Raw genomic sequence first — 20,121 nt, forward strand, 5'->3', positions numbered from 1 at the left:
ATTCTTAAAGTCTTGCGCCCCAAAGGAATAGTTTGACATTTTGGTAAATACACATGTTCACTTTCTTGCCGAGAGTAAGATGAGAAGATGGATGCCACTCTCATGTCTGTGCATTTATTTTGTTAGCTTAGCTTAGCATTAAGACTGGGAACGAAGGTAAACTTAGTCCAAAGGTAAATATGCTAGACTAAAGGTCACTTTCTAGAATTATTAGCAGCCCAATAAAACCACAAGTTTTTTTGTGCAGATTAAACAAATGAATTGCAACACGTTAATTATTGAACTTTAGAGCTGCTGGTACCCAAATTTTGTTACTTCAGACGGAGCCATGCTAGCTGTATCCAGTCTTTGTGTTACGCTAAGCTCACCGGCTGCTGGTGGTAGCTTCACACTTACCGTGAAAACATGAGAGATATCTTCTCATCTAACTCCAGACAAAAAAGTAGAGAAAAAATACCGAAATGTCAAACTATTCCTTTAAACTTTTGTAAGGCCAAGATGATCTGCAGTGTAGCTCATTTAGTAGTCTCAAAAAATACTATGTTTTTGTATTACTTCTTTTTTATATAAGCCTATTGACTGTGTCACTGTAAAATAATACATCCATCCCTCACAGACTATTTCAATGTCTGTTTGTAGCACTTCCTTTTACCAGAAGATTTCAATGATTATTAAAAACATAGAATATGCTTCACTTCACAGGATAGCCATAAGAAAATGTGTTTTTTAAAGTTGAGGATTTCCTCCTTGAAGTACTACATTTTTCTACTGTTAACGCAGTTGCTTTCCCAGTGTTTTGAAATGTTGTATCCCTTTGTATGATGCTAAAAAATGCACAACATTGTCAGAAAAAAAACATTGTAGGTTCCAAAGCACAGACATGTTTGATAGCGATTGCAACACTGTCGGCATGCTAATACAGCTGGCTCTTCTTCAGAGTTAGCAGTTTGGATGAAGGACCAGACAGTGGCCTTGCAGCACTGCACAGTACTGTGCGTATTGTCTTAAATGCTTCAGCTGCCATTTGGGAATTGGGTATTTTACAGTAGGATATTTTCTGTTAAATGCTCCTCCACCACACTTACAGATGACGACAGGGTCCAACAAATCACTGTTATTACATGTTTCTGGGTAAGTCTTCAGAATAGTTTAGGGGTTTGGTCCCTGCATGGGCCTCAGTGGACTTGAAGGAGCAGGCCGTTGTGGGCTTGGGGAATGCACTTCCCACAGAAACCACCACAGCGGCCGTAGATTCTTGTTCCGTCCTACAGACAAAGACAAATGAGAAAGGAAAGAGTGGGCAAAGGGCAGCTTTTTACACAGCGAATGAATGCTTCACAAATGTCATTGGGGATACCTCTTCAGTGAATCAGACAGAAATACCACATGGAAATTCCGATGGCATTTCAATGAATCAATCTCCCAACATGAAGCACAATTACATCCCAGTATAATGACAACTATTTATGTATTACACAATCCATTCCTTAAGAGTCAAATAGCATCAGGCAAACAGAAAACAACCGTTATATAAATCTACTGTTATCTTACCTCAGATCTGTGAACTTTGATGGAAACATAGTTGCCCTGTGATGTCCACTTGGTTTCCTCAGCCACTTTGAGACCCGTGCCAATCAGATTAATGCTGAACTGGCCCTGAAAACACACATCAGATCTTAGTTATTTTTGAAGTCCTATTAACCGGAAAATGGAGTTCATTCATCTTTGCAGAAACGCTCTGTGGCAAGAACTTCAGAAGGAGGAACCTAAATACATTCTACTGTGTGGTAGACACAGTAGAATGTATTTTTGAACACAGTAATAGAACATTTGGAAGTTATTTCCTAGGAAAGGATGCTTTCCCCTGCAGTTCCAGGTATTTAGCAGCAAATGTTTGCATGACCTTCAGGCCACTTACAAACATAAGGCACAAAATGGACATTTCTATGAGGGTATAATGTACAGTATTTCACCAACCTGTGGACACTTGGCGGCACTATAACAATCTCCCGCCGTAGCAAAGGGCACAGGTCGACCAAGAAGAGTCTGGGAAAACTGGAGGTCTGTGACTGGAAAGCAGCAAAGATAGAAATCTAGAGTCACAATGTGCAACAGCAGAGGTAAACACAGACAGGAGACAGCTGCTCTAAGGTAAACAGCCACACAGAGCATCAGCAACTGCAGTTTATGCAAGTCAGTTTCAAAGCAGGGTCGATTTTACTTCACTGTCACATCGCCAGATGGTTTTCTCTTTCTAAGAAACCTTTCTACAAGAAAAAAATCTTCCAATGAGATTTTGAATACTTGAATAGTGTAAATAATCTATCATTATCAACTCTAAACCTAAAAATCACCGAGCAAATCTATTTAAATATTACCGTTTTAATATTAAAACGTTCTGAATATCATCAAATTCAAGTCAAAAGAAGACCTAAAAGTCATATTTGCTATGTAATGTTATATGCTATATATATATATTTGCTATATGATGTGTAGCTATTAGATAGTGACCACCTAAATGTTTTGTGCAGAAGACAGAAAAGACAAAATAAAATATTTGATAACAGCTGTATGACACTTTGAGCTTATGGATTCAGGTATTTTACGAGAGGAAGCCTCTCGTGAACTGGGAACATGTGCTGGGAACATGTGCTGTCAGGACCCAGACCAGACAAAGAGGATGGGAGGATGACTGTGTTTGTTCTGATCCAACTTCCCCTCAGCACACACACACACACACACACACACACACACACACACACACACACACACACACACACACACACACACACACACACACACACACACACACACACACACACACACACACACACACACAAACACACACTGTTCACTAATCCCAAAACTCTAATCAAAGGCATACTTGGACGCAACAGAGAAGATGGAGCAAAAAGGAGTATGGCCTGAAGATGTGAGTTTATTTTCTCGTGTCTGTGAACGTGTGATTGCTCGCATGATAGTATGATTAAGTGTCTGATATTGATGCAAATGCTTGCATGGGTGTACGCCATTGTGTCTTCAGATCTTCTTGTGTGAGCTCGCCAAAGAAAGAATGTGCGAGGCCGCGTCACATATTGTCTGTCTGTGCTTGAGAGCAGGCACGCATGTCTGTATGTTGCACGCACGCATTCCTTTTATTCTCGCGCTCGCGTGTGAAGCACTGAAAGGTCATCGATTTGGCTTCAGCGGAGAGAGAGTGTGGAGAGAGAGAGAGAGCAGCACATACTGCATAGGAACGAGGGGTTATTAAACACTAGGGGAAGAGGCGTCTGAGGGTTAAAACAACACTGATGTGTGGTCTCATTACAGTAGACGGAGTAAGGCAATCACACAGTAATTACGCACTCATTATCCTCAGGGAGCTCAGGTCCAGACGAACTTTGCTGAAGAGTGTGTATCCAGCTGCTGAGTAGTCATTCCTGCAGTCACAGTCCTGTCTTCGGCTTCCGTTAAACGGACATTCAAAGGGGTTCAGCAACCTTTGTATAAACAACAAAAAGCATCAGAGTTTATTCAAGACAAACTCAACACTCCTACAAACACAATACTCACATGCAGCACAGTAATTCTGATTTACACAATAAATAACTGCTGAATCAAAACTCAAGTGGCGAACAGACATTGCTGCATTATACACACCTGTTCCCATACACCTCAGAGTAGTTGTCTGTCTGACCGCTGCGCAGGGTCACATACTCCTTGGGGAAATCAGTCTGCATCTCAGCACAGTAAATCTAAAGCCAAACACATTGAGACAATGAATGAGAGCCTGTTGGGGAAGCTGCAGGTTGAGTCATGGGATGTGGAGGAGCATTTCTGACAGATCAGGCACACCTGTAGTATCCGGGACTTGATTTTGAGATAGTATTCCCCATCTATCTTCACACCCAGTCTCATCTGGACTTCTCGGCATGAAGCGAACAACTGGCCTGGGTGAAGAAATATGAAGGGAGGAAGGGGGGGGTCAGTTCAACAGCAAACTACTTGCGCAAACTGGTCAATAAATCTATCGTTAACAAATGCCGGACAGATTGCACAAGCTAATGAATTAAACACATCTATATATATATATATATATAAGAAGGGATTGTGTTCTGGCTCTTGTCTTCTTAAATGAGAGCTGCTGTAAACGTCTCATTATTTGTGTCGCCTCCTCTGTTTTCCCAGAGTGCTGTAGAGCTCATATCGAGCTGATTAGCTGATTAGTATTAATACTTGAACGCAGAACTGGCTGTCACCCGAGCATATCATTTTAATTTCGGCAGTGCCTGACTTGGCAGAAGCCAAGTCGGGGACTGAACAGCCCAATGCGCAAGTACTGAAAAATCTGTCCGTTGTGGGAGCGAACCTACAACCTTTGGCCCGCTGCCGGGTTCTACAGAGCTTGCAAGTTCACAATGAACGCCGCCTCGGCCCAAGCACACTTCCCCGGAGGCGTTTTGACAGATTGTCCATTTCACAATATGTTGAAAACTGCTGACGGTCTATTTATTGTTCTACTAAGTAATCACTCCAAGAGGCTTCAAGTGGAGGTCGCTGTTCTGCTTAATATGTTCAAATAAAGCAAAATGTTGAGTATCTGTAAACAAAATCAGATACGCTGATGGTTGCCGTATACAGCACAGTCCATTTAATACCATCACTCTGCAAATTCCTGGTTGCCAGCGAGCACTCCGTGGATCAGATGGTAGACTTTTAGAGGTATGTACTTTACAGCCAAAAAGACTTCTTAAGAATGAGAAGTGAGGAGAGAAGAGAAGAGAATGAGCTTCGACTTACATTCTCTGACTTGACACGCAGCTTGAGACTCAGGCCTTTCTGAAGGACGGCAATGTTTGGACGGTTGCCCTTTGGAGGTCATGCACTCCACTCTGCGCTCCATCACTCCTGCCCCACAGGTCTGCGAACACTAGTAAACAAAGAAAAGCATACAATCCCACAGCTACAAAAAAAAACGAGCAAATAAGCTGCAGCCAGATCCAAATGCGCATATCATCAGAATGTACAAGTCATCAAAATGTTTTGTGGAAATGGCGATTAGCTTGAGTGGATTGCTCATAGCCTAAAAAGCGCTTTTCTGTTTCACCTTGCTCCATGGGCCAACTTTCCAGTAGGTTGTGTGTTGGCAGTCCCTGAGGAGGCAAGGCCGGGAGCCAGGAGGGTGGGGCTCGGGGCAGTGGGTGCTGGCAGAGGAGGACGGGGCAGCGGCGTACGGGGGCCGAGCCTGAGAGGAGGGCCTCGCGGAGCAGGAGACGATACGCTGCTGGTAGCCCACACCGCAGCTGGCAGAGCACTGAGCCACACACAGACACAAGGACAAGGACGGTTAGTAAAGACGGGCATAAGTACATGTTGGCACAGAGCAGTAATGTCAAGTACAAAAGTGGATTTCTTCTTGAAGGCCTCAGTGATACTAATTAGCTATCAACCGCTATTATCTATTTTTCTGACTCATTGTCCATGCTTTCTTCCCTTCCCTATGCCTATTTCTGATGAAATATAGACTATGTCCTTGTAATGGGTTAATTTATGTATCTCCAAAATTTCAACTTTTCTTGATCCAAGAAAAACAGCCCTGTTTTCAGATTTATAATAATGCATTTTTAGGTTAATCCAGTCTGTTTCTTTTATTAATTATGTAGTCTAAAGAACATTTTCTCAACCTATAAAGTGACAAATTTATACAGCGACTAGAGGAGTTCTATCTACTCAAATGTGAGGATGTGTTGCTATTCATTGTTTTCTACTATTTTGTATTTAATAATTTTGTAGCTCTGAACAGTTGATTGGATAAGACAAGCAACCTGTTGAGGTCAAATTCAAGATGAGCATATATCACTATTGTAGTAATTTGCTGTATTTGTAGTAGAACAAAGCTCAGTCTTTATTACTTCTTCTACTCCTACCTGTGACCATTCCCCTGTCATCCACATGTAGTGGCAGGGAGCTCCTTTGCAGGGCTGGTGTGACGGAGGCTGGGACGATGGCTTACAGTAATCATCCTGGACGGGTGTCATCCCCGGGCCCATGCACCCCACCTTCCTGCTTCTCATGCCTTCTCCACAGGTTGCATTACACTACAAGGACAACGTAACAGGGGAGAAAATCTGTAAGAGTGAAGTAGAGTTGGCAGAGGGGGGGCAGTGTTGTACTTTCCGCAACACCATCATCCACTTCTCAGACTCCTGCTTGGCTCTTAAGCTCTCCAAATACACATGTCTTATTGTCTAGAGGTTTACACAAGCAGAGAAAATGAAGTGTTGTGTGACAATGCTGACATTAGCTCTCAAGAAGCACAATCCCAAACATGTGCTCTGGTCGGAAATGTTTCCATAAAAGATAAAAGTTAAGCTGGTCTCCCTCAGGCACAGCAAGGGTTTATAGGATCATTTAGAAGTAATGATATGGACCAGAATCTTATCGTTTATTTATGTGAAAAGTCAGGGCCAAACTGGAACAGAAATAAGGCTGGGAGTTCTCAAGGCAACAGAGACAGGAATCTGAGCACTGCAAACATTCTGCAGCAGGAGGACGCACCGCTATGTCCCTACATGGTGCCCCTCTTTTTACGCCTCACAGTCAAGGACAAAGCACGGGACGTTAAAGAAAGATGAGCAAAGAAAAAAAAGCGGTCTGCTAGCGTGACACAGAACAGTGATATTCAGAAGGGACAAAAGGGATGATGGCCATCGGTACTTTGAGGTTTGATATGATTTTCTGACTGATCGTTATCACCAAAGCCCTCACAATTGATGTGAGAGAGCAGGGGTTCCTGCAGGTTGTCCATTTAACGGTGCAGAGGAAGAGAGAGGGAGAGCGGAGATCTCAGCCAATAAAAACCTTAATGAGGTGGTTAGACATCTGTTCATGGAGGACTTGTAAAGAGGAAGAGAGAGAAAAAGAATGAGTCCATACTTACTTCTTCCCATTCACCAGCTACCCAAGTGTAATGTGTGCATTCTGCAGTTTGGCAAGGCTGGACAGTGGCAAGACGCTGCTGAGCTTCACATAGATCCTCTCTGACCTGTCCAGTGCCTTTCAGTCTGCAGTACACATCTCGGTTCTGGACTCCAACTCCACAGGTGACAGAACACTAATGACACAGAAAAAACCCACATATTTATATGAGAAAAAGTCAGTGAATACTGCAGCCTCTGCTGCCATGATTTTTGTCCATCTGTATTTGCTGCAAATGTGGCAAACCACGGTACTGCAACAAGAATAATAATGTTGCCAAAATAAACATTTCTTGTAGTTAATCTTTGACATGTTTATATTTGATGTTCTACAACAAAGTGTCACAAACAGAGTCAGTGAACTGACTCAGTAATGGGAAGTTTGCTAACATGAGACACCGTAAGTTACTGCAGACTTAATCAGCAAAACCACTGAATGTGTTTAATTAAGTAAGGGTGTGTTTTATTGCTTGTGAACTGAAGTTGTTGTTTTTAAAAGAAGATTCATTTCTTCTTTCAAATGTTTCATAGACTCACTTATATGCGACATTATATATATCAAAATGTTTGTTTGGTCTGCGGTGTCAGTTTCACCGCTTTGCTGCCTTCTGAACAATGTACCTAAAAAATCGCTTCTTTGTGCGACGTATATCTGGGGTCACACAAAGGTCTATCTGAGACATCTCTTTGATGTGCCCTGAGAAGCATACCTGCATACTGAGGAAGCTGTCTGTAAGGCTTGAGCTGATCAGCCTGATTTCTCTCCAAGTCTCCTACAGACCTCAAAGAACAATGACAGCCAGGCAGCAGCGATTTCACAAAGTCAGAAAATCGGCGCATTATTCAGCAAGAATCAAATTTCCCGAAAACGTCCAGATGTATTTATGCTGTTGGTTTCTAGCTGCAGTTGTGTGTTATCATTACGGACTGTGTGTGGAGGAATATGAAGGGTCAAGGACTTAAGTTTGGAAACAAAACAAAAAGCCCCATAGGACCTTCAAATACAAAAAAAATGCTTGCATGAAAATAACTGTTCACTGTGAAACCTGATTCTGTATTCCTGCAAAATACTTGCAGTCCTTCTATCAGAGGTGGTGGATACATCATGCAACTATAGATGAAAAATTAGCAGACGTTTTCATGATTTCATAGTGGTGTTGAGTGAGTCCCATCAACATTTTTTCCCATTTTTTTTTTTGCCCAAGTATTAAGATATCCACCTGTTAAACAATGGATTTTAAAAATCCAACAACAATGTGTCTTTTCCAAATCAGTTTCCATTACTCCTGACAATCCACAAAACACACTGAAAACTGTTTTCTTTGGAACTACTTTCTACTGAAGAAATAGACCCTACTTCTGCCGATTATCCAGTAAAACAGGAATGTTTCTGGATGACTTTTTTTATGTATTTCAAAATGTATGCGTAATTAATGCCTCCGTCGTAATAGGGTGGAGGCAGATATTTCAGGAATGAATATCTGAGGCACATTTGGGAACAAAGCCAACACTTAATCTGCATTGCTAGATAGCTCTAGAGACAAATTAGAAATATTTTTATGAGCAAACCCTGTAACAGCAAACTGAAATATTTCACTGAATAGGGGATAATATTATTGTGTCCTTGGCTCAACAGGCAGTCCACAGGCCCCCAGCTCTTTTAACATGTTACCCATTAAACCCCCAGTTAGAGGTGACTGAGAGGGTCAGGTAGCTGTGGAATAACTAAAACAGTGGGTGCTGAGGTTTCAAAGTTGTCACATGCATGGGTATTAGGATATAAAACATGTCTTTATGCCCTAGTTGAGGATTTCATGGTTGCTGGTGGTATGCAGAGGAAGATGATTGCTTCCAGATACAAGCAAGAGAGCGAGAGAGAGAGAGAGAGAGAGAGAGAGAGGGGGAGAGGTGAGGAGGACTCGCTCAAAGAGTGGGGAGTGGTAGGAGTCTAGTGGAAGGAGGAGGACGTCGGTCTTCATGGACCTTTTTTGGGATTTAACTGTTACTTGGGAAGGAGGAGGGATAGGGTAGATTTTCAAATAAGAGATGCATCTTTTGAGAATATCTTGGAATTTTAAAAAAGGGGTGATCAGGAAACATTGTTCAGCCAACGGGTGAGAGAAAAATGGTGTGCGGTACAATCATATTCACAGATTACACACATCTCAAAGCAGCTATAATCAATATTTTCCCTCTCTTTATACTACTGCTACTACTAAATCTATCTGCCAGAAAGGACTTTCTAAGGGCAACTTACTTTTGCTTAATTACGTGGCATATTTAATTTGACTGGGATAAATAGCCAAATAGCGGCCATGTGACTACTCTACTACGATATGTGTATTTTAACAATGGATTACATGACTTGTATGTGATAGAGGTCACTTATAGTGATGAACCCACATATAATTACGAAGCTTTATAGTCTCTTTTTACTCATTGTTTTGGTCCTCAAACTCCTCAACTATACTGTTTTGGTTCATTCTCACTCTTATAGAGCAATATAAACTTAGAAGTTGATAATATGTCAGTGCTGAGTTCCAGATGTTTCCCAAGCCCCAATGGCCCCAAAAAAAGAAACCTGATTGCAGGTTTAAGAGCCAACCAGTGCAAGCTTTTTGTATTTATTGTGTGTATGCTTGCCCCCCCAGGTATATCTGACAGAGCATGACAAAGAACAACAGATCATTCCTTCTCACATTCCGCTCCTTGACTTAAGATAAATTTGGCTCAGTATATTTTCCTCCCTGTGGGATCTCGATATGACTTTGAGCCAAAACTGAGTTGCATGTATCTCCTCATAATAGCAGCTATTGCGGCTGTGTGGTTGGCTCCGCGTTGACTGTGACCTCACTCCCCCCTCTAGCGACTCCCCTATGTGTGGCCTTTACCCTGGCAGTGTACGACGGTACAGAAACCTGCTGTGCTGCAGGACGTTTGTCATTCTTAAGATCAAGCTTTCATCTGTATGGGAGGCCGAGTGCGGCTGCATCAGCTGCAACCCTGGATCTCCATGTTTCTGCTTTTCATTAAGATAGCGTATTTTGAGCAACACACATAATTATTAATACAATTTAGTGCATAGAATGTGATTTGCATTAACTAGCTTTTGTGTGTGTCCTGCAACATGCGATGCTTTTGGAAACATGCTGGTCAGTGTGTGGTCTGAAGAGAAGCTGTAGTGTAGATTACGCTACACAACCGTTTCAACACTTTGTCTGAGTATTTCTAACCTAATCTTAACGTCGAGTGCAATGCATAAACAGTTTCACAAAGCTAGCCTGGGGTGTTTAGCTCGCACTTGTTGAAAAGACACATTACTCCTTACCAAGAATAAACTGAGTGGTGATTGCTGTGTGTACATGTCCTACATCTGCAACCCGGTGGGAAACCTTCTGCTGTGTTGGTGCTCGTGTTTCAGCTGCCAGCAGCAGTTACTGTTAGGACGGTCCCCGAGAGGGAGCCTGGGCTATTTTGTGATGCTAGAGGAGATGGGGAGAAGAGCAAACATACCGCCCTCCACCTGTTGGCCTTCCAGCTGGGGCATCCCCGCACCCGACAGGCCTTCTGCGTCCGCGGCCGAGGCAGATGACCGCAGTGTTCCTCCTCTATTTTGGTTTGGTTCTGGTAAACACAGGCTATCTCCCGCTGCTTGGTCCCCCGACCACAACTCACTGAACACTGCAGAGGGAAGGGGAGAGAAGGGGGATGGGTGTTGAGTGGAAAGAAGAAAGCACATTAGCCTGTTGAAGAACATAGCTCTCAATCTCTACTCATAGGGATCATGGTCATGGTTACAAAAAGGGTTTTTATAAAATGTCACAAATAAAACCTCCAGAGAACGTAGACACAAAGGGCATCAACGGAGCCATAGCATGTGGTGTATGACAAAATGTTTCTCTCAGTACATAAAGACCATTTAGACCTTGACACAAGAACACTCGGTACACCCAGCAGCTTCCTGGTTGCATTTCATGGCCAAGTGAAATTTAACTTAGCAACTTAAAAGGATTTCACAAAAAGCTTTTGTCAAACACTCAAACGGACGGAATTCAGCCAACTATTTAACCTGTAAACAGAGGAATTACTTTTTAGAGCTGCTGTGAAGCGGAGGCTGAGGCAAGAGGAAGAAAAGACGCAGTGTGGAAAAGTGATGAATGCACACAGAAAGACAATCATTTGTAAGAATAACCTCAAATTACTTCAGGAAAGCTAGAGAGACGACAAAGATGATGAATCAAAAACCCTGACGGTTCTGAAAAAAGACATGCCCTGAGACTGTCGATGGACATATTGTAGAGTCTTCAGTCCTCATGAGGCCAGACAGCAATTAGGATGGCCACTATTTCAGCTTGACGAGTGAGCGCCCCCATTCAGAGCAACTCTAAAAATCGGGTGCTGGAATCGAATACACAAGACGAGGAGAGTTGCATTTTGTCTTAGCATATTTTCCAGTCCAGATAATAAACATAATATTGCATTGTCCTCTAATTATGATCTCAGAATGTTGCATAACACCAAACACACACAGTGTGTGCTGATAATACTGATCACTCTACAGATGATGATACCGATCAGTTTCTAGGAGCTAAAAGCAGTTATTCCCTGTTTTAAAAATAATCTACTGATCAAGGTTTTGAGAATCCATTTGTACCCTTCAAACAAAGCCACCTTCAGATTTTTTTTCTTTAGTGTGGTTGACACTGCACACACATGCATCATGCACATTGTAATTATCGAGGCATTTTAAACACAGGCCTGGCTCAGCTGACGGAGAACATCAAAGCCGAGGGCCGGAGCTGAGTGACTAGTCCTGAGCATGGCAGATTCACATACCCGCCGCACTCACACTCACTCAAAAATGATAACAGAACTCCCTCTACCTCAGACAAGAGCAAAGACCGGCAAACATGTTGGAGAGGGGGGGGGGATGAGGCAGAGAGCTGGCCCCTCCTTACTGCTGTAAAAAAGCAGGAGGGGAAGAAAAAAAGAGAAAGAAAAAAAAAAAAAAAAAAAGGGAGGAAGAAAGGAAATCGCAGCCATACGGGCTTTGCTCCCCCAGCTGAACTGTATCTGCATCTGAACGGTGGGAGAAAAAAGACTCAGTATGGCGACGTGCTCCTCCCTCCACCCTGCCAACCTCATCTGTCAGCCATTAGTTAATCAAGGCTGGTAACACAGAGAGCTGGCACAGCTCGTGGGACCAGAGGACAGCTTCACCTCTGAGAGCAAGAAGAGGGCAAGGACTCAGGGACCTCTGCTGCTCGATCTACAGCTGGGCTGCTTCACTCAGCAGCACCCACTCAGGTAAGACTATTCCACGTATCACTTACGCTTAGCCGCTAAAAGTTACCGTCTGTTGTTTGTTCTCTACTCTTAAAAAAATAAAAAATTGTGGTGCCTGTATTTGAAGAATGTCAAATTTAAAATGGATGTTTGCATGTCTTTTAAAGGTTGCTGCCTGATTATTAAAAAGCATAGGTTGTATCATGATGGTATTTGGTGCATGTACTTAATCTGGAATATATACTTCACATTCAGTTGAAACTGTTTATGTTGGTGCTCTGACGTGTTGCTGTGGTGTGAGAGTGTTTGGAATATATTGGATTATCACTTGAATATGAAGGAAGGGAACAACTCCTTGAGAAAAACACATAAATCAAATGAGTCACACGGAAAATGCAACACTCTTGAGACGGATCTGCCCGCCCACGTTGTCCCAGTAATTAATTTCACATGATAAGGAGAGTCAGATCTACTATAATCCGGTGAGCTTCATTTAGCTATAATGTGGATTAATATTGGATAGGACGACTCTTTTGTGAAACAAGTTTCTTCCAAGCAGAGCCAAACTTCGGCAGAGATAGTTACTGATAATTAAAGCCATACCTAATTAAATTATCATATACTTAGTGGCTTAAAAAAGGCTTTCTTGATTTGATAGAGTTTCGCAGTTCTGGAACAAATCGCATAATCACATAATTGAGTGCTAAACCAGAGCCAACTAATTCATTACTTTTCTGAAACCATAAAACAGCCTGAGGAGTTTTGAACATAGATTTCTGATTTTGATTAAATGAACAAAATGGGATTGCATACAGACATATCTCTTACAGATAACCTCTAACTGGATAATCAGACTGATATCGGTTACTTTTCTTTTGAGCATTTATTTCTTTGTCTAGGACTTGCAGGCGTCAACCTCAAGATGACCCCGCCCAATGCATTTCTGTGAACAGGTAAGCCAATAAGGACACATGGAAACTGTTAGTCATCCAAGAGAAACTTGACTAGAGTTTAAATATCTGTCACACAGCCAAGGTAGCTATCAAAGCAGCTAATACTGTGCAGTACCTCACACAGAGAAGGTAGATTCCACGAAGCCATCAAAGATCAAAACTGCCTTGTGTGTAAATGTGCTTTTATTTGATCAATGAGCACTACGGCTTCAGGCAGTGTGTGAAAACTATAATTACACTTTTGTTCGGTGATAAAATTGAGTGTTTTAAAAACAATGTTGGGGCTCTGAAATCAGAAAGTATCTTGAAAAAAGCATCTTGTTTCTTAACTGCCATAATGATGTCACGCAAAATAATGAAACTTATTATATTATGGAACACAATCTGCTAACAGGACTAAAGCCAAGTTATTAATACGAAGGTTAGAAGAAATTTGGCATTAATAAGTATAAAGTTCATGCCACAAATTAGGTTTTTTATTTATGTTTCCTATATTTAGTGGTTCTAAGTGAGACCATATCTAAAAACGCGAGAGCCAAGGTCGAATTCCAATCACATTGCAGCACGCCTGAAATGCAATGAGGATGGTAATACCAAGCATATGGTAACTGTAGTTACATAGACTCTTCAAAGGAGATCAGTGTTGACCCGGAGCAAGAACAAACTTGCAAGTGTAGACTGTGAAGGGAGTGTAGAATTATACCCGGAGCTACATGTTGTCAAGGTTATGAGATACAGTACACATATACGGTTTCTGGTAAACTATGCTCATTCAATCTTAAATAATCTGTTTATAAATCTGTATACAAAATCATTCAAGGAGCAAGTGGTTATAGTTGGGAACTGAGTGCCCTTTAAGACAGTGTCATGTCTTTTGTTATAGCTTAATCAGTATCACAATGTCCTCTGGTGCTGAGATTAAACTGCAAAATCAGAGAAATAAGTAGAGGGAAATAGATGAAGGGTCACAGAACAATCAGGCTGCTTTTATGATCATGGTCTTGTTTTGCAGGGAGGTTTCAAGACAGAAGTCAAAACAACACATGTTGTCAACATGGGAACAGCTGGTAAGAGCGGCGTCATGGGGCAGAGGAATGTCAAGAGTCATAGATCTTTTATCCATCAGGCCAAAATAACTATCCAGGCTCGTTTGAAACCACGCACAGGAGCAGTGTGAAATTCTTATTTCCAAACTCACATCACGCTTACATTTACTAGCGTTACCCGTGACCAATCTCACAACATGCTTTGAACTATAGAAACCATAGGAAGAATTAAAAAACATACATGCAAATATATCCCAAAAACAGATATTTTACTGACACTAGAGTCTAGTTGAATTTCAGATATGAGCAGATGCTTTTGCCTTTATGTTCATTTCAGAATGAATGATTTTATGATATGGAAATAATTCGCTGTCCCTGTCAATGCAGTTCCTGCTTTCCATGCCAAAGTATGACTTTTCCATGTTTCAAGAGTTAAATAAACAACCGGTTGAGTAGGCGTATGCAGTTCTCCGACCCAGTTTCCTTTTTAAGTCAACACCACTCAGGAAAGATACACCAAGAAACCATAAGTCAAAACGAAATGACAAAACAGCCGAGATTTTCCGCCTGTCTAAACATTCCACTGAGAGCTTTTTCCATTACTATATTATACTGAAAGATCCAGCAACACTCAGATTTGTACTCTGCTGCAGATGGTTATGAGTAATAGATCGGTAAAAAAAGGAAATTCTTCATGACAGGACTTGAAAAATACCAACAGACCAACGGAAAAGTTATAAATTAGTTACCTTTGACATAGAACATTTAAGTCTAAGTCCCTATTCCTGCTAAAAAAGAAGATAAAAACATAAAGAAAATGATATGAGAAGAGAAAGAGAATACCATAGTTTTAAAGAAAGAGAAATCCATAACTATCTTATTACCACATATCCACAAGCAAAACACTAATTACAATATTCCTTTTATGGCAGCATTATAGAGGCGATGGGGGCTTTGTTGGTATTAAAGTGCAAATTGCAGTGTTTAGCAAAATTGCTACTGCTTTGTTTACAAAACCACCCCAACCCCTTCGTCCACTGAGTCTTTTTTAGAAGCTCTGCTAAACCTGTGCCTGATTTCAGCCAAGTCCATGGGCTTTGACATTGGGCAAATGCTTCCATCAGAGGAAAAACCCACCCAAAAACAATGGGTCAATGAGAAAAAAATAAAATTATTCCTGATGTACCCTGCCTGGTCTAGACATTTCCAGAACAATGGCGAAAGATTTTGATTTGTCTACAACATCAGAAATAAACAACAGGTTTTGGTTTCAGCCCCTTGGACTCAACGAGGAAGATTTGTCTCAGTAAACCCAAATGCATAATGCAGTGGTCCATAATGCAAGAAGAAGTAAGTAGAAAAAGTAGTCGTAGTGAGTCCCTAACGTCGATATGAAGCTATACTTTAAAACAACTATAAAACAATACTCATATACATAGAGCTGGAACAATGAGTAGATTAATCAATCAGTCGATCAAGAGAACTAAGTCAAATTTTCAAGTAAGAGTGGCCAACATTTGATGGTTTCAGTTTCTAAAATGTGAGGATCTTCTGCTTTTCTTTGCCTTGCATGGGCTTTGAACTGTTGGTTAGAATAAACAAGAAGTTTCTTCAAACTTGAGGAAACTGGAAGGGACTTTTCTTACTATTTTACAATGTCTTATAGACCAAAACATTTAACAAGTACTCAGGAGAATAACTGGCAGATTAATTGATAAATAAAAATGATTCTTAGTTGTAGCCCTACAAATATACAGTGCACAGATACTCAAGGGTGGATTTTCCCTTTGAATGTAAGTGTCTTTTAGTAGCAAGTGGAAATAACTTCAGTATATAGTGCATGAAGCACTTACTGACAACTGGAATTCTCTAACATCTGTGGACCAGTGGCCATGCCAACATATAATCATGAGAAACAGACAGTCCAATCTGTAACTCCTACAGTGTAGCTAAAACAGAACACAGTCCCAAGCTAAACTTTAAATAAAGGACTATCTGCCTCCTGTTACTTCAAGTGGGCTTGAACATCCCATATATCACTGTCCCTCCCATCAGAGGGTAAAAAGCTCTTTGACAGAGATGTCGAGTCCCACAAACTACATTTCACTCCATCAACTTGATAGCATCGACAAGCCCAAACAGGACCAGGCCCCATCAAGTCTGACGCGTCAACCTCTTAATAGCATAAATAGCATTTAAGTGGAGTCTAAGAAGAGACTCCTAGAGGCCTAAAACCACTTCATAATACTTGACCAAAGAGTTGAGGAAAAGCAGGCGCACTCTACCTGTGTCAAAGTGAGGCCATGTTCCCTATCATTCTATGAGCCTTGGGTAGACCAATCTAAATGCTTCCAGACTTTCACGCCTTGTCTCCTCTCATTTCATCTCACTGCATTTGCTCCCACCTTGGATCACCTATAAAATAACATCGACACTTACTACGTGAGCTCCACCATTAATTTCCTCCGTTTCCCTGCATAAACTCATTGTCGTTTGAAGTCCACTGATTCAATTCCAGATGGGGCTTTATTTCTACAGGGACAGCACTAATATCATCTTTTAACTGCTCTCCAAGCTACAAAGTGCTTGCCAACAAAATCTACAATACAGCAGGTAATATGTTGAACTTCTATTCATGTTATTCAACTGCTTTACCCAAAAGAGACTTCCATTCCTAATGTGAAAGCCATGCTGTGATCCAAATATTTAAAATCTTCAGATAACATCTCAAGAGCATCTGGTTTTCTGCCTCCAAAGTCTTAATGGGTTGCCAAAATCTGTAGGCCATAGTGCTTGACTTTTAACCAGCAAATCACCAACTGAACTATTTTGCTTTCTCTCAGAGGCCGTATTGAAACAATATCTCCCTCGACTCAGATTTAAATCAAAGCCATGACAAGTGCCATGCCCGAGAGGACCAGGGGAAACCTTCCAGCCACCGTTTCAATTGCTCACACTCGACTGGCATATGTGCAGGATCAGGAAACACAAGACCAATGATGTCACGACCACCTGACCCCAGGGTGACAGGTTTGCAGAGTGTTTTTGCCCACTGCCCTCGGGCCAAAGTCAAGTATGTCAATGTTGTGCATGTGGATTTCATTTGAAGCAGCGTGATTAGGTCACAGATGCTCAACTGCGATCCCCCTGCATGGGAAAGCCACTCTCGACAGGAAACGGTATGTTTTTGTTAGCAACAAACAGGCATAAATTACTAAAATGGTGCCTTGGTTGCCAATTCATCACACACAGCCTTATTGTTGCTGCTTGCACACATTAGACATTGACATTGCTTTTAAGGTGTGTCATTAGTTAATGATATTTACATTCCTGAGTGTTTATGCTGAACTGCGTCTGCAACCATACATTTCTGCAATAAATGGGATAATTGTTTTGTGTCTTTTTCTTCTTTATACATGACAAATGTGTTTTGATGATCTGTATTTGGAAAATGAATATAACTTTGACAGTCATCTATTAACTTTGAAGGTGTTACCGAAAGACTATTAGAAGTTATTAAATGTCCAAAGAGAAAAATGGCGGCAGAATATTTTGGAGAACTAAAGCAATGAGTTTTAGACATTATTGTCCTTCTATTATTGAATGAAATTTTAAAATATTACTCTTCATGATCAAATGTTATCAGGAAGCAATGCACATTTGTGAATATAATTATAGACGTAAGAGTGTATTGGGAGATGGTAGTTAACCATCATTTTTAAAGTAATTTTAAAGTCTTTAGGTTTATTTCCAGGAATGTAGCCTAACTCTGAAACATGAGATAAAATGCAAAGGTTTGGCTGAAATGTTTTGAAAAGTAATGGTATCTGTGGTAGTTAGTTAATCGTTAACTTCTTTCCCAAGAGGTGATAAACAGTATACAATAATATGAGATCTTTTAGGAGAATCTAGAGCATTTGTGAAATGTATTTGAGAATATATTTGCTATTTATTTAAAAAAATAACAAAACAGGATTTCATTGATTAGCTACTACTACAAACTGGTATGATCGATATTTTGCTGGTGTAAAATGTTGTCTTTTTTGCATAGAATCAAATTTTGAAGGTACTAACAGAAGAGGCCCTTACATAAGGTAAGATGCAATCGGAAACCATCAGAAATATTTTGAAAAAGTTATGTAATTATAGAGTTCTGGAGAATTGTATCAACCTCTGGCCTCTGAAAGAGCATCAGCTCCTAAGCATTGGCATTTATTCAAATAATTTAAAGAAATGGTACAGAGGCTTCCTGCAATATATGATTGAGGACATACGTGTAAAGGTAATTTAATAACCATTGTTATACTCTGATTTAAGTCTCACCATTTCATTTTAATCAATGCAGGCTGCACTGTTGAGTTATATGTAGCTATAATCTGATGTGGTCTACTTTAAGTTGCTTGAAGCTTTTGGTAAAGTATGTATTTGAATTGCTACATTATTCGGATATACTGCCTGATATTACTTCTAACACATGTGCTTCACTTCAAAGAATAACCTTAGGACAATATCAAATACAAATTAAATCAGCAGTTTTCTGTAAATACTGGCTTTGTAGGGCTTGCTTTTGGATCTTCTCAACTAAACAAACGTTGCCAGCATGCATTAATACCAATTATTGTCGTAGTAAAAGTAATACTCTGCAGGTCTCTTGCCAAATGCATTACAGAGTGCTCCATTAATGCAATGGTAAACAGATGTGCCACCCAGCGCCAAAGTTTGATTTGGACTGTATACTGTCTGTTTTCTCCAGGGACATTGCAAAACAAAAGGTTAAAACGCATAAAAGGAGAAGGCCTGCAGTGTTTTTACACTACATTATGCAGAGGTATGTGAAGTACTATGGATACTATAAAAACAGATTTTAAGTATGCCCCCAAAGACTGAATTATTATAGCAGGGTTAAAGAAATAGGGGGCTAAACAGAATGATGTCAATTGAGGGTCAAATACCAAAATACAACATAATGACCTACAAGTCAAGTTTTTTCTATGAGCTGTTTGTATTAACAGACCTACACACTATATACTGCAAAAACCTCCTGTATGTATTGCATGCCCATGGTTTACCAGAGCATATTAGTGTACTATGAAACCTATTATGAGTACCTGCTGTGTCAGGTGTTCCCCTGTGAAAGCAATAAACTATATTTTAAGTGTTACTATTTTGCAGTGAACTGTGTCTTATTTTGTTTTTCCATCTGGTTCCCTAGAAAGATGTTCATATGATTTATATGTGTTCATAACCTCGCATGCATTGAGCTCTTCCTTTAGAGCACATAGCTACAACTAAAGTTGTTAAAGGCACAGACCTGTGGGGTTTTTTTTTTGCCAGCAAAATATTGCATTTAGAAACAACACAAATTTCACAGTTATGTTTCTTTAATAATCTTTACAATGGGAAAAAGCTAATTCAACATGTTTATGTTTTTTTGCATGTGAATGAAATAAATAGCAATAAGAAAAACAACCAACCAAAATATGAAAAATAAAGTAGAATTTGCCCCTTCGAGTGCAATTTTGCACCACAGGGATAAAAAATATGAAGGAGTGGGAGTGAAACTGCCATAGCTGAGGAGTCTTGGTTGCGATGGAAGTCTTGGTTGAAAATGACCCACAGCGAGAGAAGCAAAGGAACAAAGAAGGAGACTGCACACATCCTACCTGAGAGGATGCAGACATAAACACAGACCAAGCTGCAACACTTCTGAAATATGTGTCATGATAATGTCATGTTGCTAAGCTCCGGAAGCTAACATGTTATATTTGCAAGAACCTAAATCTGCACAACAAATGCAGTGTCAGAGAGTGCCTGACTGAGAGTTCAACACATACTCAGACTTTATATGGCATATACTAA

At 40.6% G+C, this 20,121-nt stretch overlaps 1 protein-coding gene across 1 annotated transcript in view; it reads right to left on the reverse strand.

The window, feature by feature from the left end:
* Positions 1–1,104: 1,104 nt before the first annotated feature.
* LOC129107839 (A disintegrin and metalloproteinase with thrombospondin motifs 20) overlaps positions 1,105–20,121 on the reverse strand; it is a 76,519-nt gene continuing 57,502 nt past the window's right edge. The window contains exons 29-39 of the mRNA XM_054619421.1: positions 10,491–10,658; positions 6,941–7,114; positions 5,928–6,098; positions 5,108–5,314; positions 4,801–4,930; positions 3,856–3,950; positions 3,661–3,755; positions 3,367–3,500; positions 1,978–2,069; positions 1,552–1,656; positions 1,105–1,265 (exon numbers count right to left, since the gene is read on the reverse strand). Coding sequence (XP_054475396.1) covers positions 1,176–1,265; positions 1,552–1,656; positions 1,978–2,069; positions 3,367–3,500; positions 3,661–3,755; positions 3,856–3,950; positions 4,801–4,930; positions 5,108–5,314; positions 5,928–6,098; positions 6,941–7,114; positions 10,491–10,658 — 1,461 coding nt within the window. The 3' untranslated portion in view covers positions 1,105–1,175. The remainder of the gene's footprint in view (positions 1,266–1,551; positions 1,657–1,977; positions 2,070–3,366; positions 3,501–3,660; positions 3,756–3,855; positions 3,951–4,800; positions 4,931–5,107; positions 5,315–5,927; positions 6,099–6,940; positions 7,115–10,490; positions 10,659–20,121) is intronic.

Source organism: Anoplopoma fimbria, chromosome 19, assembly GCF_027596085.1.
Source record: "Anoplopoma fimbria isolate UVic2021 breed Golden Eagle Sablefish chromosome 19, Afim_UVic_2022, whole genome shotgun sequence".
NCBI classification, from domain to species: Eukaryota; Metazoa; Chordata; class Actinopteri; order Perciformes; family Anoplopomatidae; genus Anoplopoma; species Anoplopoma fimbria.